Source organism: Botryllus schlosseri, chromosome 15, assembly GCF_051294905.1.
Source record: "Botryllus schlosseri isolate E-star chromosome 15, Bs_hap1, whole genome shotgun sequence".
Lineage (NCBI taxonomy): Eukaryota > Metazoa > Chordata > Ascidiacea > Stolidobranchia > Styelidae > Botryllus > Botryllus schlosseri.
Genome location: NC_137250.1, coordinates 1,498,183 through 1,514,547, shown reverse-complemented (window position 1 = coordinate 1,514,547; position 16,365 = coordinate 1,498,183). Strand labels below are relative to the sequence as shown.

Sequence of the window (16,365 nt, the reverse complement as noted above, 5' to 3'; positions counted from 1 at the left end):
GCTTTCTATGTGCGGCTTTGGCCATCTACAATAAACGGTTGCCCTGGAGGGATGCATAGTGCCGAGTGATTGATGCGTATACTACCACACTATCGCCAATACTCCACATTGTACACCAAGAAGCAAACCCGCTCTTCATATTGGATTAACTGCTAAAATGGCAACGAATGAACAAGTGTCTACAGGTACGGACCTGCTGGAATTGGAAGCACTACTGCACAATGAAGAGGTGGAGTCCCTTCTACCGCAGGTTATTGAACTCATGAATGAATCTAAGAACTACAAGTTGGTTGTACCGCTGATTGACAAACTGATCATAGGATTCAATGAGTGGATTGGAAACCTTCGGAATTTTAATGCTCAAAGGAATGGTGTCGAGAGTCAATCTTCTAACATTGAAACTTGTAAGTTAAAACTGTACGAAATCATGGATCTTAAGAAGACAACTAGTCAAAGTTATCGTGTTTTCCAAGAGAAATGTCTAGAATCCTCCAATTCAAACTCTGTAAAATCGGATCGTAATTCTGTCAAGACATCCGCATCCCATGCATCGACTGCCATGTCGGCTAAATTGATGGAGTTGGATGCTAAGAAGCGCATGGTTTCTGCAAAGGCGGAATTTCAATTGGCGGAACTTCAAATCCAAGAGGCACAAGTGTTAGCTGCAGGATCAAAGTCGGAATCGGTACATTCGTCTCGTTCAAGTATATTCAATGCTCGTTCAAATAGAGAACTACTCATTCAATCATCTGACCAATTGCCTGTTATGTTTGATCACCATCTTCCAAATTATGAATATTGTCCTACAAGTGCTGGCCAACCGTTGTTTAACACCGCGGAGTTGGTCGATCTGTCAATCCATCCATGTGTACCAATCGCTGGTGCAGCCACTACATCGAAAACAGTTAGCTCAACACCTCTCTGTCCCGTAATTGATAGCTCGAAGGGCTCAACTAAATTTAGTGGGTATGGAAATCCTTCCCGATTCGGTGACTTATCCACTCAGTCGATTCCACAATATATGCAGTCATCGCTGCTTGTTGATGATTCCTCCATCCGACCTAATGTAACCCATCCTTGTTCGTCCACCATACAGTGTGTGACTCGCAGACAGTATTCGCCCTCGTCGGATCTGTCTTTACTGGGTGGCTCTCAGATCAAAAATAACCCTGTTTGTTCGGTTACATATTCAAGTCAGGTAATGGGCTCGGTAGCACTGCGGCGTAACCCGCTACATGTTGGTAATCCTCATCCCATGGTGGATCTTAATGCTTCTCAACAGGTGCCTGCTCCATTCCAGTTTCCCATTTGTTCTACTGTAATCCAGCCTACTGTTGTGTCAAACTTATATGTTGATTCTTCTCCATTTGGAGGAGACGCAAACTGTCCTAGAGTAATCCCCAGGGATTCTACGGGCTCGGTGTCAGTGTCGAATGGCCCGTTGTTTGTTGATTATTCTGCTCAAATAGAACCTCGCATTATTGAACCACATATTTCTGTTGAGGGTTTGGGTCCTCACAGCACAGCTCTGTCAGCTGGTAAATATCCAAATGCTACTTGCAATCCACCTGCGGTAGTCCATTGGCCACCTGCAGTGTCCGAATTTTCTGTGTCTTGTTCAGGCAATTCTGATTTACCTAGACCATCTCTTGCTCCGCATGCCCTGGATGATTCTCAGCTGGGATTGAATAGTCGACCACAGCCGCCCCTAGCTCATAGTGATCATTTGGAGTTGCCGAGAGCGGGCCGAATGCCCAGCAAGTTTAATTCATATGATGACAATATATTGATGCCTCATTCATTAACTTCCAAATTGACCCCTATCACTTTTGACGGCCAAGCGAAGGACTATCATTTGTTTATACAATATTTCAATCAGATTGTGGAGAGGTTTCCTTATGACCCCTCTGAAAAGCTTTCATTTTTAATTCAAAGCTGCACGGGCTCAGCTAAGCAAACCATTGAACATTTTGTGATTATCAAACCCCCAAGCCTTGGTTATGAAAAGGCCAAGCAAACGTTGGAATTTCGTTTCGGAAACAGAAATCTTATAATACAGGCCCATATTAAACAAATTACAGAAGGGCCTCGCTTGAAACCTAATGATCCCGATGCTTTATATGATTTTGCAACAAAGATGCGAAATTGCTGGATCATTTTATCAAATTGGAATTTACATCTTATGCTTGATGCTCACTGCTATTTGGAGGCTATCTTCAAACGTTTGCCATATCATTTGCAGTTGGATTTTGTTCGGGAAGCTTGGATCCATGGTCCGGACCCAAGCTATGAGAAATTGTTGAATTTTGTTGAATTGAGAGCGTATGTTAACAATACGTTTTATGGAAAGATATTGGCACAGGACATGAAAGGTGATTCCATTTCAAACCCATCCTATATGCCTAAGTCTCGAAGCGCTCAAACATTTGCAACTGTAACTAACAATCATCCTATTACGTACTGTACAAATGAATTGGATCAAGTGGCTACAAACCCAAAATGTCCTTGTTGTGATGAGCCACACAGTATTTACAGATGTGAAAGGTACAATACTATGAACCGGAACCAGAAAATGGAACTTGTTCTTCATAAGAACCTATGCTTTAATTGTCTAAGTAATGGTCATGGTAACGCTGAATGCAAATCAGTCAACACGTGTTTGACCTGTAATTGGAAACACCATACCTCATTGCATGGAGCAAGATTCCCTCGCAAGGGAATGTAGTGTGCATGCAGCCCATTACTAGCATAGCGGAAAACTTACCGTAGAGGACCTGGTCCTCTTGTATGATGATATAACTCAGAGATGTATTGGCCCTTTGGAATCATTCAAGATGTGTTTCCTGACAAATTTGGCGAAGTTTGACGGGTTTCTGTGCATATCAACAGAGGGTATTTTTGTGATATGAGAAAATTTGCCTCTTCGAAGCTTGCCTCTAGTATATTGCAGTAGAGTGTTTGTTCGCGTGTTTCGTTTATAAAATAGTCCTCCAGGGACACACTTTCGAACTATTTGGGCTCGGCATGTTAGCCACGCTCAAACGTAACAATGAGTGTCATGCTTAAGTGATTTTCTGTGCTCAATACTTGTCTGTTTATTTCCTTCGGCCTCATGTTGTTAGCAAGATGTGTGTAGTGCAGTAATTTGTCAGGCTTAAATTGGTTGCATTGAGACCTTTATTTAGTTAGTAAATGATTGAATATTCGTATGTTCCTGCATTATATTATAGTGTAGCGATATTTGGTGTACCACTTGAACTTGGTGCTTTCTATGTGCGGCTTTGGCCATCTACAATAAACGGTTGCCCTGGAGGGATGCATAGTGCCGAGTGATTGATGCGTATACTACCACACTATCGCCAATACTCCACACATATATTAAATATGACTCGTACGCTTACTGCCTAGATCACCTTCTCTTTCGTTATACGTTGAAATTGAGTGCAATTATTTCGCCTTAACATTATCACGAATAAAACAAATTCACGCCACCCCACCCCACCTAATGGACCATACCAGTCACCAACCACCCAAACCAACCAACATACCCACCCACTCACCTACCTACCCATCCCCAATAACCACACCCAGTATGAAAACCCCATGAGATGCCTGAGCAGATACAGTCACCACAAATGAGAAGAATTCCAGAAAAAGGTATGAATATACCCAAAAATTGAATAAGAGTAAATATGACTAGAAGATTATAGATAGAAGACCTGGATAAAGTTCCGGCACAAATAGACCCTACTGAGTCACAAAAATATGACTTTATTTTTTATTTTTTTTATTTTATTTTTTGACCCAAAATCTAATGACTTTTTTTTTTGACCCAAAATCTAGAATAAAAAGAAAAGCCCGTCACGCACCAATAGATACAAACCCGATCACCGAAAACCTTAGAAATCCCTCTGGAAACAATAACCACCCATCCAATGCGAGATGACCGCCATCTTAAAAACTATCATTTCCTATGTTGAACACAGTATTATATACTTTTGAATAAAATTACTAAAACTTCAAAACTATGTGTGTCTGTAATTGTCCGTGAAGTATCGATCATTGCTTCAGAACAATCGCAATATTATAACCACAATGCTTCATAGATCCGATATCTGTCTGCTCACTTGTATCAACGTGAATTTTAATTTTCAGGAAAGAATTAAGTATTAGCCACTATTCCTATCATTAGTGATGTTTTACTGTGTGCAGTTTGATGATGGCACCAACGAGGTAGTTCCACAAAATTGGCTGGCATGCAACAGCAGCTTGTGTTTTTGGCCCCCTGAAGGAAATGTGCAAGATCTTTCAAAGATTGCATCTCAATCTACAGACGAATGGAAAGCCCATGGATGTGAAGTCATTTGCTCTGCAGGTTGGTTATACTAATGTTCAGTTGTTGTCTGTAACATTTTCCTATCAATATTTCTCAGTAGCTTACAGTCAGTGCCATGAATCTGCATACGGGCTCCCAGTACCAGGCTATTGGGCAAATTCTTCCCCGACTCATCCGAAAATACTCAGCCGGTCAAGTGACAGCTATTATCAAGCTGATAGATATGCAACATTAAGTCAAAGAACTGTTCAGATGTAAGTTGATGAGATCATTCACAGATAATTTTAAATTCTGAGTTGTGTTGAAAGTCAATGAGCAATTATGGCATATTTTGGCTATTTTATTATTAGGTGGACAACTGCACATTCCTACCTCATGTGTAGAAGTAGTATATTTTAATAGAAGTCATAGCAACGTCGCCACCAGGGAATGCAGGTTTTTTAGCCTTTGCCAGTCAATCCTGAATCATGGTGTTTGTTATTAAGGGCATTGGTTTGGAGGCTAGAGATTGCCCAGTTGTGAATAAGTTGGCTGCGAAAGACTTCTTATATTTAAAACAGGCCCTATGAGTTTCTTACAAAGCTGTCGAATTCGCTTGACGAGATAAAAGATGAAATTAACCAGCTAAGGAAAGAGATGAAACATATGCATGATAAAGTCAATGAAGACGACTCCATGGAAGATTTTGTTGAAGCAGACAGTGCAGAAGAGCTCAATATGCTGTTGAAGAATCAGGTCAGCATAACAATTTATTAGTCGGAACAAACCGCTATGAGCTAAGCATCTTTTTGATATATGTCAGATCCCATCTGCTGTCGCACTGAAAATAGTGAAACCAAATCTTCGGGCTACAGTGCGTGCATTTTTCAAGTATTTTATGACTCAAAGACTTGCCCAGAAGCATTCGTGGACAGGTGCTTCTCGTCAAGGTGGATTTAAGATAGCCGTGCAAGGCTCAAATCTTTGGCGTCATCTTTTATGTGAGGGCCGGGGTGTGACAGTTTCATTCCATTTCGTTGCTTGAACTTCAGTTTGTTCCAGCTGTCCTGCAGCATACCGGATTCAGGCTCGCAACCCATCATGAAATTTCAGCGCACATAAAAACTGTTCTACATGGAGTGCCGGATTGGGATGCCGGTCGCCGAAAATGAAATAGTGTTGCCTCAGGTATCCGATCCAAATTTTGCAAAATAGTATGAATGATTGTATATTGTAATTCGTTATTTCCAAAATTTTGCCTTGAAATACTCATCAATGACCATCAGGTAAGTAACCACAAAACCGCTACTGGTGTTCTCAGATCCAGGATATAGTTGACGTGCCATCAGAAAAGGTGGTCTGTAGACATGTAAGTACTGGACAAAATAGCTCAGTATACTTGGCAATAACCATCTGTCTCATAGTTCAGGTTAGGTTGAGTTATGGTTTAGAGTTGTCATTTATCAGGTAACATACTTGGGTGTGAGATGATCAAATGACGTACAACCAGAAATGATATGATTAAGACAATCAGTGCTAATTCATAGCGAAAATATATTAATAATAATGTTTACATCTTATTTTCCAGATCCCTCAAGAGGTCAGCAACGTTGTTGAATTTACATATGATGGACCGGACGATGCTCCGCAAAGGTTTTATGTCGTGTGGTGTTCAGATTCGCCGTGCGGTAGTTGATCATAGAGGTTAAAGTTGAAACTAGTTTGGGTCCTTGTTACATATTAGCCTATATTGCCAGACAATGTGTATACCATAAACCGGGTAACATTGGATACTAAGAAGTAAAACCTTTGAATATATATTGAGGGAAAAGGGTAGCTGCTTGTCCAATTCTTTTTCATGAGGCAACAGTACCACAAGTAGTCTCAATAAAAGGTGGAATCATTTCACTACCCAATAGCCTTGACCAATGTTCCCTCTAATTTGTAACGAGTCTGCGCGCACTTGTCAACTACCTGCGCAGACCGTTGGACAGCAGTGCGTAACGACTAAAAAAAAGGTCACACTTCGGATTTTTTGTACGCAACTTGAAATTTCGTCATATAAAAACGCTTGTTCCATTCTAGAACTTGAAATTTCTGTGCACAGAGACTTTGTCATCACTGCGCTTAGAGGGAACATTGACCTTGACCCAACATTGATAAATTATTGGTAGGGGGGTTCAATTTCATCAAAATTTATGGTTATTAAATTCTTACAACGAAATAGCAGTTGAGTCCTAGATTTAAAACTTGGCAGCCGTTACCTCTAAGTCAGTGGTTCCCAACCTGGGGGTCGCAGAGCATTTCATAGGGGGTCGCGAAGCTATTGCTCATGCAACAACAAAAGTGAATGTAAGTAGGGCGAGGTACCGGTCTGCTAGTAGTAGGTGCCTTCTTGTGTGTCACTCATCCAGTATGCGTCCACTGTGATGTAATAAATATGACTGTAGGTCCTACAGTAACGTTTATTACATCACAGTGAACGCATACTGTGTAGGACTAAGCGTTCAGTCACTGTGAATTGAAACTCTATTAACAAAGTAGCCTTGTATATTAGACAACAGAGATCGGTCAAGACTCGAGATTGCTAAAAAATAGTTAAAGGGAGCATCGTTCGATGGAGAAAAAACGAAAATACATTGAAGAGTACATTAACCTCGGCTTTACTTCTTTTTTGACCAATGGTGTTGAGAAGCCACAGTGTGTTCTATGCAACGTTGTTCTTAGCGCAGAATCATTGAAACCATCAAAATTGAAACGCCATTTGGAAACCAAGCACCCTCAACATGCTAAAAAGGATGCAGCATTCTTTAAAAGCCATGAAGCTGGTCTCAAGCGGCAACGGTTTGATGCTACTGGAAACTTTTATCAGGTAAATGTAGCTGTACTTCAGGCGTCCTATGAAGTCGCACTGGAAATTGCCAAAGGAAAGAAACCTCACACTATTGGGGAAACACTTGTGAAGCCATGCTTGTTAAAAACAGTAAAGCTGGTTCTCGGGGATGCAAGTGCGGCGAAAGTTAAACAAGTCTCTCTTTCTAACAATACCATCAAGAGACGCATATCGGATATGTCCAAAGATGTAACAGTGCAAGTGATACAGGAGATCAAGGCTTCTCCGATGTTTTCAATTCAGGTAGACGAGACAACAGATGTTAGCTCATGTGCTCAGCTTCTCGTTTTTGTCAAGTATATCAATTCCGGTGACTTCAAAGAGGAATTTCTTTTCTGCAGTGAGCTGGAAACTACTACAAAAGTGCAGATGTTATGAAGAAGATGACAACTTTTTTGAATCTGCCCAACTTGATTGGACAAATGTTTGTGGAGTTTGTACAGATGGCGCCCCTTCTATGTTGGGATCGCAGTCTGGCTTTCAAACACAAGTTAAGGGGCTTGCACCTGAAGCAGAGGGAACGCACTGTTTCATCCATAGATATGCACTTGCCAGCAAAACATTACCAGCTCAACTAAAAGATGTATTGAATTCTGTGGTGAAAATCGTAAATTTTATCAAAGCAGGAGGTCTTAGCTCACGTCAGTTCAAAGAACTTTGCAAGGATCTGAACTCAACACACGAAACGCTGCTTTTCCACACAGCTGTTCGTTGGCTCTCCAAAGGGAACGTTCTTAATCGCGTTTATGAGATGAAGGTTGAGATTCAGGCATTTTTAGAATTTAAAAATAAAAGGGAATTTTTGTCATACTTCAATGATGATAAGTGGATGAACTGCCTGGCTTATTTGGCGGACATATTTGATAAATTGAACTGCCTAAATCTGAAACTTCAAGGGAAAGACACAAATATTATACAACTCAATGATAATGTCAAGGCATTTGTCTCAAAATTGAAAAACTGGCAGCGAACAGTGCATATTGTGAACATTGCTATGTTTGACAGATTGTCCAGTGTTTCTTGCATCGAAGAAACGGGTGAAGAGTTCGAAGATTTAAAAAAATTGATTGTGGCACACCTGCAGACCATGGAGTCCGAGTTCCAACGTTACTTTCCAGAACTCGAAGAGCAAGAAGCTACACTTGTTCAAAATCCGTTTTCCGTTTCTTTGGATGCAAGTGGCATTCCTGATGAAATCCAAGATCAATATTTTGATCTTAAGAATGACTCATCTGCTCGAATTCGCTACTATGAAAAGTCACTCTCTCAATTTTGGTGTGAAATGTATGATTCATACCCACAAATTTCTAAGCTGGCTTTTCAAGTGTTACTGCCCTTCGCTACGACGTATCTATGCGAGAGTGGGTTTTCAGCTCTTCTACATTTGAAAACGAAGGAAAGAAATAGAATGAATGTAGAAGACGACATGAGACTGGCTCTGTCTAGCACCCAACCTCGAATTTCACAGTTAGCTGCAGACCTACAAGGTCAACCATCGCATTGATTCGTCAATAAATGCAAGAAAAACATTTTTAGTGCTGCCTTTCTAATTATGCATTTTTTAAAGGGGGTCACCAAGAAAAACATTTTTTTTAAAGGCAATTATACATTTTTAAATGCAAGAAAAACATTTTTTAAGTGTGGGTCGCGGTATCTAAGAAATTTTTTAAAGGGGGTCACCAAGACAAAAAGATTGGGAACCACTGCTCTAAGTAGTCTTAATCAATGGCAGAAATCTCAACGGGCCCACGCTTAGGTCAATGTAAAAAAATGTGATGTCTAAAGTTACCCCCTCAAATTTTATGAGGACGGGGTAACTTTGGACACGGATAATTTACAAAAATACGGTATTCATTTATGACCATGAAGATTTTGAATTAGTTGATTCTAATCCCTGCTCAATAACCCCAGAAAAATACAAAACTTGCCTTTCCTGCACTCAGTCATTTCTAAGATATAAAGCAAATTTGTGAAAAATTGTTCAAAGTTACCCCGGTTTACGGTACTTTATTTAAGCGACTTTCCATGGGCCCAATGTATTGTATTGTAATCGATCTTAATCTGACAAATGATCATGCTAAACTCTCGCCTTTGATATGTCATATGTCAGTCAACTTGTATTTTCGTTGATTTTAATAAAACTAACACCATAGTGTCCTATATGGTGTCGACACAAGCAAATTGCACGGTTCAATGAAATTGTATCACGTCACAGTTTCCATTTGGCTAGAGGCAATTTGACGGTGATTTTTGACCGACTTGCCGAGCATTAAATTTGACGAATCGGGTATCAATCGAAAGCTGACGCTGTACTGTTTGCGAAAATATAAATTTTATTCCGCTCATGGCCCTGGAACCCCCACAATCTGCCATAAATTATTCATTGTCGAGTAGATTGGCAGTGTGACGCAACAATGATGTCTGGCGAAACGAGAGACTAGCTCAAGAGCAAGGATGCGGCCGAGCGGCGAGAGTGGGATCAGCTGACGTCGCGGCAATAGCAATGTGCAAACGCGCCACAGAGAAACGCTGCGCTGTTGATACTTTTTCTATGCGTTTCGGTACAAGCGAGCACACACAAGCCTTTCCTTGACTTGTAAGGGTAGAACTGGGTCCAGGGTAGAACTGGGTCCACGGAATGTATTAGGGCCCTACCAATTTTCGCGCAATATCCTTCAGCTGATAGAGATATGTAGGCTACGTCTAAGTAGTCTACATTGGATATGTCAGATTATTATGATATCGATTGCCTTAGCCCGCTTGTTGCGTAGGGCTCCAGAGATGCGTGGCGCTGTTGATACTTTTTCTATGGGCTTCGCTAAAAGCGAGCACACACCAGCCTTTCCTTGTCTTGTAATGGTAGAACTGGGTCCACAGAATGTATTTGGTCCCTACCAATTTTCGCGCAATCCTTCAGCTGTTAGAGATATTTCTCGTAAGAAAAATATACTTTCAAGTAATAAGATTCACTCAAGACAGCAAATTTAGATAATGTAAATATATCATATTGTAGTAATACAACTACAGTGTTGAGTTTTCACTCTAGTCCCCATAAGCACCACGTCGGTGACCTTGCCAAATTCCGAGAAGGCGAAAAAGTGCAAACTCTGTTGGGCCAAATGGACAATGGACATTCAGTTATTCACAGATGCGAAAAAAATACTGCAAATCCGTTTTACGTAAGTTACATTAGGAATATATATACAGGCTACAGAATGAATATAATTCAAATATCTGTGATACCACTGTATTACTTTTGACGCAAAACGTCCCCGGCATTCAAAAAAACTATTTGGTGATTGAAAAATGCTAAACCAAATTCCAACGTCAACGTTTATAGTGATATCAGATATATTCCAGTGAAAAACAAAGGTATGAATTTTGTGGTAACATTTTGGAATCATTTGGCAGGTATGGCCCGCAAGCTTTCTAGTAACGGATTGAATCCGGACAGCGATACCAGTTTAATTCGACACTCCTGCTGTTAAACTTTATTCAACAACTCAACATTTTACCTGCTGCATTCGCGGACCAAGTCCTACCCATACGGATCAAATAAAAGCTTGTAATGTATGCTCATGCTCAATGCTCCTTGCTCACACTTAACCATAAAAGTGACTATAGAAAGTATCGACACCCACCATCAACAGCGCGACGTGTCTCTGGAGCCCTACTCAACAAGCGGGCTAAGGCATCGATATCATAATAATCTGACATATCCAATGTAGACTACTCAGATGTAGCCTACATATCTTTATCAGCTGAAGGATATTGCGCGAAAATTGGTAGGGCCCTAATAGATTCCGTGGACCCAGTTCTACCCTTACAAGTCAAGGAAAGGCTGGTGTGTGCTCGCTTGTACCGAAACGCATAGAAAAAGTATCAACAGCGCAGCGTTTCTCTGTGGCGCGTTTGCATGCACATCGCTATTGCCGCGACGTCAGCTGATCCCACTCTCGCCGCTCGGCCGCATCCTTGCTCTTGAGCTAGTCTCTCGTTTCACCAGACAGCATTGTTGCGTCACACTGCCAATCTACTCGACAATCAATAATTGGGGGCTGATTGTGGGGGTTCCAGGGTCGCGAGCGGAATAAAATTTATATTTTCGTAATCAGTGCAGAGTCCGCTTTTGATTGATACCCGATTCATCAAATTTAATGCTCGGCAAGCCGGTCAAAAATCACCGTCAAATTGCCTGTAGCCAAATGGAAACTGTGACGTGATACAATTTCATTGAACCGTGCGATTTGCTTGTGTCGACACCATATAGGACACTATGCTAACACGATAATGAAAATGCTGAGTCAACTTGTGATGACTTGAAACACAGGGTTAGAAATCAACAGCGATTAGGGTGGCGAGACTAGCGGCAGGGTTACTAGCGGTCAAGGAGTCTGCGGCTGAAGTGCGAAAATTGTATCTTTTGAAGCATCATTTTGGCATTGAAAGCGTATTATACGCCTAGCGATCGCTTCCCATTTTGTTGACTGGGTAGTGTACACGACGAAACCCTTGTTACCCAACTCTCGAAAAGATGTACTTCCTGCCTTTGATGCAAGTAATGTTGTTTACCAATACAAGTGCCACTGTGATAGTAGGTATGTAGGACGTACATCTCAAAGATTGTTTGAGCGTATTAAGCAGCATATCCCAAAATTGATTCGGTCAAAAACATGCGCAAATAATCGCACGGAGCTCACACGTCAGTGCAAATTGGCTGCAAAAACAGACTGCTATGATGATTACCAAGCATATGCTTCGTCAATCGGTCAGCATATGAGCGAAAACCTTGCCTGTGCACAGCACTATGATGACAATATGTTCACTGTCATTGCGCGTGGTAGGTCTGTGTTTCATTTAAGAGTGTTGGAGTCTACTATTATTCAGTTGAGCAAACCTTTTTATGCAGACAGAAAGATTTCCTCTATAACCTACAAATTTCTCATTAGTGCGTGTTGTTCCGTGCGTGTAATTGTTTATTTACAAATTGTGCTGCTACTATAGTACCGTATGTCCGTATACTTCGTAGTTTGTTATTGTTGCCATTGATACGATGCGAATTTCATGGTCTGTGATTTTGACTGTTGCGTCATACCTTGCCTTTTTGTTTTTGCTTTTAAATCTGTTTAAATCCCTTTAGTGTGCCGATAACTCTTGAAAAGAGGCACCCGAAAAGTCTTCGAGTTTAATAAATATACTGCTACAATGGATGTTGTATTGAAAAATATATAATTTATGTACCAAAATCGCGAGTATAAATATCAAAAAAAGACACTAGGATTATGTGTGTAGTCGCGCAGAGCGCGAAAATTTTGCCTCTTGAATGGATTTCATCAAAAATGTTGGTAGTTTCACATATTATTGTCAAAAATTTATAAATTCTCAGCTCACGTGATCAGATTAACCAGTAGAGCTGATGGAGGGTGTTTTCGAAAATATTGGGTACAATATTAATGATGATGCATCTTGCGGTTCCTATTAATCACTTAGTTACATGTTGTCATTTCTTGGCCTCCCACCAGGATTGTTTGTATTGTTACTAATAATATTTTATTACACATCAATGACAGTGGTGATAATCGCCTGTTTAGAATTTGTGCGCCACGACAGCGCATTTCCTAAAGTTTAGTATTTTTGCTTTGGGTAATGAGGACGACTTTTGCTTGCACGCGCACTCCCATTCTCTCTCGCTAACGTGCGTCCACTTTCAGGACTTTGCTGCTGACTTTGAAGCTCTGTTAACTCTTCTTCTGGGTTTTTAAATACGCTACGTTAACAGGGGGTCGGCGACGAGAAGCCTAGATAAACCTCCGATACATAGAAACATGGCAGAGCCGAGACTAGAACCAGCAACTATTGGTTACATAATGACGGCCGCAAACACACGCTAATTTAAATATGTGTAGAAGATCGCAAAATTATGGTTATGCGGCTGAATGAGGCCGTACGTCCGCAGGTTAAGCACCACTGACGTAGCCGAAATAAGGATGGGCATTTGAGCAAGGCTGCAACGTATAGTAAATGATAATACGAATAAGGGCTCGAGGTTACTGGACCACCATCTAACGCAGTGGTTCGCAAACTCGACCCCGTGGCTGCGTAAGTAGGCTATGTATTCTGCACTATTCATAAGCTGGCCGCAGGAAGCACAAATTCAAAATGTCCGAGATTTAGCGGTGGTTTCCTCGAGAATCATCAGACAGATATCGCAAGCTGAACACATGCTAACTCCACCCTGCTCTACTCGAAAAGGAAGTAATAAGTCCATTACCAAAGGTTGAATGATTGGAAACATTTGCTTATGACATCACATTGTACGATATTACACATCCAGTCATTCTGTTTTGAAGCATAAACTGGCGTATTTTTGTGATAGCTATAGTCAGGGTTGCCATCGACATGGGCCCAAAAATAAGGACAGTCGAAAAATTATAGACTAGCATGAAAAAGCGTTTTTGTACATACTTTGTATTTATACGAGCCGGGGCATATCACATTCGATACTTTTCGCCAGAAACAATCGTTGACGAGGAATGATTGCTGGTGTTTGACAGTATGGAATGCCCAGGTACCCTCTACAGCAGCTGCCTTGTAGTCTGTGGTTGTTGGTGCTGATCGACTTGTGGGAAAATTATTCATCGACTGGTTCAAATTAATCATTATGACATACTTCTTGTGTTTTGGGGTATGAATGTGAGTTGAAATAGCGGTCTTTCCTGTGGCATCCAGGTTAATGTCACAATTGCAGATATTGCAATCTGCGAAACACTCGCCCTTCAAGCTTCCTTAGATACCTTTGAATTCTCTCTCATAATCGTCACGAAAAACGTTTTTACGCCTGCTCATTTTAACTAATCAGATTTACCCGTATTAGTAGCTAAAACTATATGCGCAAGTGCAATATAATTTAGATAAATTCATCAATGATTTACGGCTTTACTACTTTTTAAATAATGTGTCGACTGCACTGCGCCTTTTTTCACTACTCAAGAAATGCTGCCTTCCCCACAGCTTGAGCTTATTCTGCTGTATACCAAACAGCAGGAACCTGGTACTGCTGTTTACTGCTAAAATGACGTCCGCCGCGGTAGCTTAATTGGTACAGACGAAACTGCTATACCACCACTCACTACCCTAGCTATCTCACCACTTAGAAGTCAAATCTTGTGGTGTGTACGTCACGAGAGTTCCTTTCGTTTATGATGTCATGAAATCTCGACGCAAAAGCATAATTTTACAACTACTAACTAATTTTACAACAATTATGCAACACAGATACCAGAGGAAAACAACCGAAGTTCTGTAGTGGTTGAAAATAAGACAAAATAAGGACGCAAGTCGAAAATAAGGCCTTTTCTTAGAAATAAGGACAGTTAAGTTTTCTAAGCCGTGGCCCTTCAAAATAAGGACAAATCTTAGAAATACGGACGGTATGGCAACCCTGGCTATAGTCATCGTATCATCGGTTCATCATAATGTGGATCTGGTACACCCCTGTACACCCCATCCGAGTGGTACACCCTTTGAAAATTCTGGTACACCCTAGGGTGTACGACAACCCCGGTTGAAGAGCACTGTAATATAGAAGATTTAATCTAAATAGCAATGTGTCTCTGTTTCTTAAACGGCCAAATGCTTATGTTGCGCAATGCTCACATTCACCAACCCTCTTGTATGATTTAAATTGGACGAATATAGTTTGTGCATTTATATTCTCAGGGATGTGTAGACGGGTAGGTAGATGTGTAGGCTATTGTATCATAACAATTTGTTTCAACTTCTCGATGCTTCGCATTAGGTCCTATATTCTGGCTGATGATAACTGACAGTTCTATATGTGCGTTGCGTGAGGAATACGTCTTTACGCATGCATATTTAAATTGATATTCGTTATTTCATTCAAGATAAATGATCAAGTAATCTGTCTTTCACGCAGCTAGCTAAATATACTGACTTTGAACCAGCACTCGTACTTCAAAAATTCAATTTGACTTGAATTGTGACTTGACTCGTGACTTGACTTGACTTGACTCGACTTGACTCGAGTCACCTCTAAAAAACCAGTGACTTGACTTGACTCGAGTCACCTTTGAAAATCGATTGACTTGACTTGACTCGAGTCAAAATCTGCAATGACTCGAGATGACTCGTGACTCGAAGGTAGTGACTTGATCCCAGCACTGACGTGTATAGTATTGGATTCCGTGTTTCCTATTCCGCGATACAATCTTTCAGGGTTTAAAACTTTTCACAATTGGGAATAGTAGCGAAACTATAATTGCCGCTGATTAATAAACTCTTAAGATGAAAGATGACAAGGAACGATTAATATCAGTACTCAAAAAAATCTTCTCGCAGTAATCGATTCGAATCATCAGAATTGATAATAATCAATAGAAATTCCTGTACTAGAATTATTCTGCTCAGCCCTACTCGTAACATTACCCAAAATACGTTTGCAGCCTAAAACGTCTCAACACATTTTACCTCAGAAATGTCTCTGCAAATATGTTGGCGACTTTCCTGGTTTCCTCGGTTTCTCTGCATTTCTGTTCTGATTCTGTGTTTTTAAACATCTCAACATCTGCGATTGCAGCGTATTATTTATTGTAAAGTGGGCTATTTTCTTGAATTTAAAATAAGAGCTGCTGTTTTGAGTCAAATCAGCGAAAAATTTTATTGGTCGCTTCACGTTATTGTAATGAAAAATTGATTTGCTATATTTGGTCGATTTTTTTTCCTTTTCTTCTGGATTTTCCATGATGTTATCCTCTGGTTGAGCTTAGCTATGTGTGGAATTTGTCAGTCGGCTTTTGCTACAGGAGACCAATAATTGGCATTAAAGTTTGTGGAAGTTTAGTATTGCATATTATGGCAAATAGAACTAAATAGGAGTGATTTCCTTTCATGCAGTCTGAACTAGTTATGCCTGAAAGTTTAAATGAGAAAAAATCGCAACACACTGTACAGAACTATAGATTCCTACCAATAATCATCTGCAACAGACAGCACTTTGTGTAACCCTATACTCGTTTCCACAGATTGAAATACGTCGCCATATTTACCCTTGACGTCACAAAGCTATCACTCTGAATTATCACCTCATCTGTACCATTATACATGGCACAATGTTTGTTCGGGTAAATAAACTTTTCTT

General features: G+C 40.5%; 1 protein-coding gene and 2 long non-coding RNA genes across 4 annotated transcripts in view; 2 read left to right on the top strand and 1 right to left on the bottom strand.

Moving 5' to 3' along the window:
- LOC145457021 (uncharacterized) overlaps window positions 1–5,313 on the top strand; it is a 438,806-nt gene extending 433,493 nt beyond the window's left edge. The window contains exons 2-4 of the mRNA XM_080335180.1: window positions 1,377–4,375; window positions 4,434–4,590; window positions 4,897–5,313. Coding sequence (XP_080191306.1) covers window positions 4,195–4,375; window positions 4,434–4,590; window positions 4,897–5,092 — 534 coding nt within the window. The 5' untranslated portion in view covers window positions 1,377–4,194 and the 3' untranslated portion in view covers window positions 5,093–5,313. The remainder of the gene's footprint in view (window positions 1–1,376; window positions 4,376–4,433; window positions 4,591–4,896) is intronic.
- Window positions 1–16,365, top strand: part of LOC145457025 (uncharacterized) — a 335,179-nt gene that overhangs the window by 243,877 nt on the left and 74,937 nt on the right. The window lies entirely within an intron of this gene.
- The window catches only part of LOC145457024 (uncharacterized), a 193,845-nt gene that overhangs the window by 107,447 nt on the left and 70,033 nt on the right, over window positions 1–16,365 (bottom strand). The window lies entirely within an intron of this gene.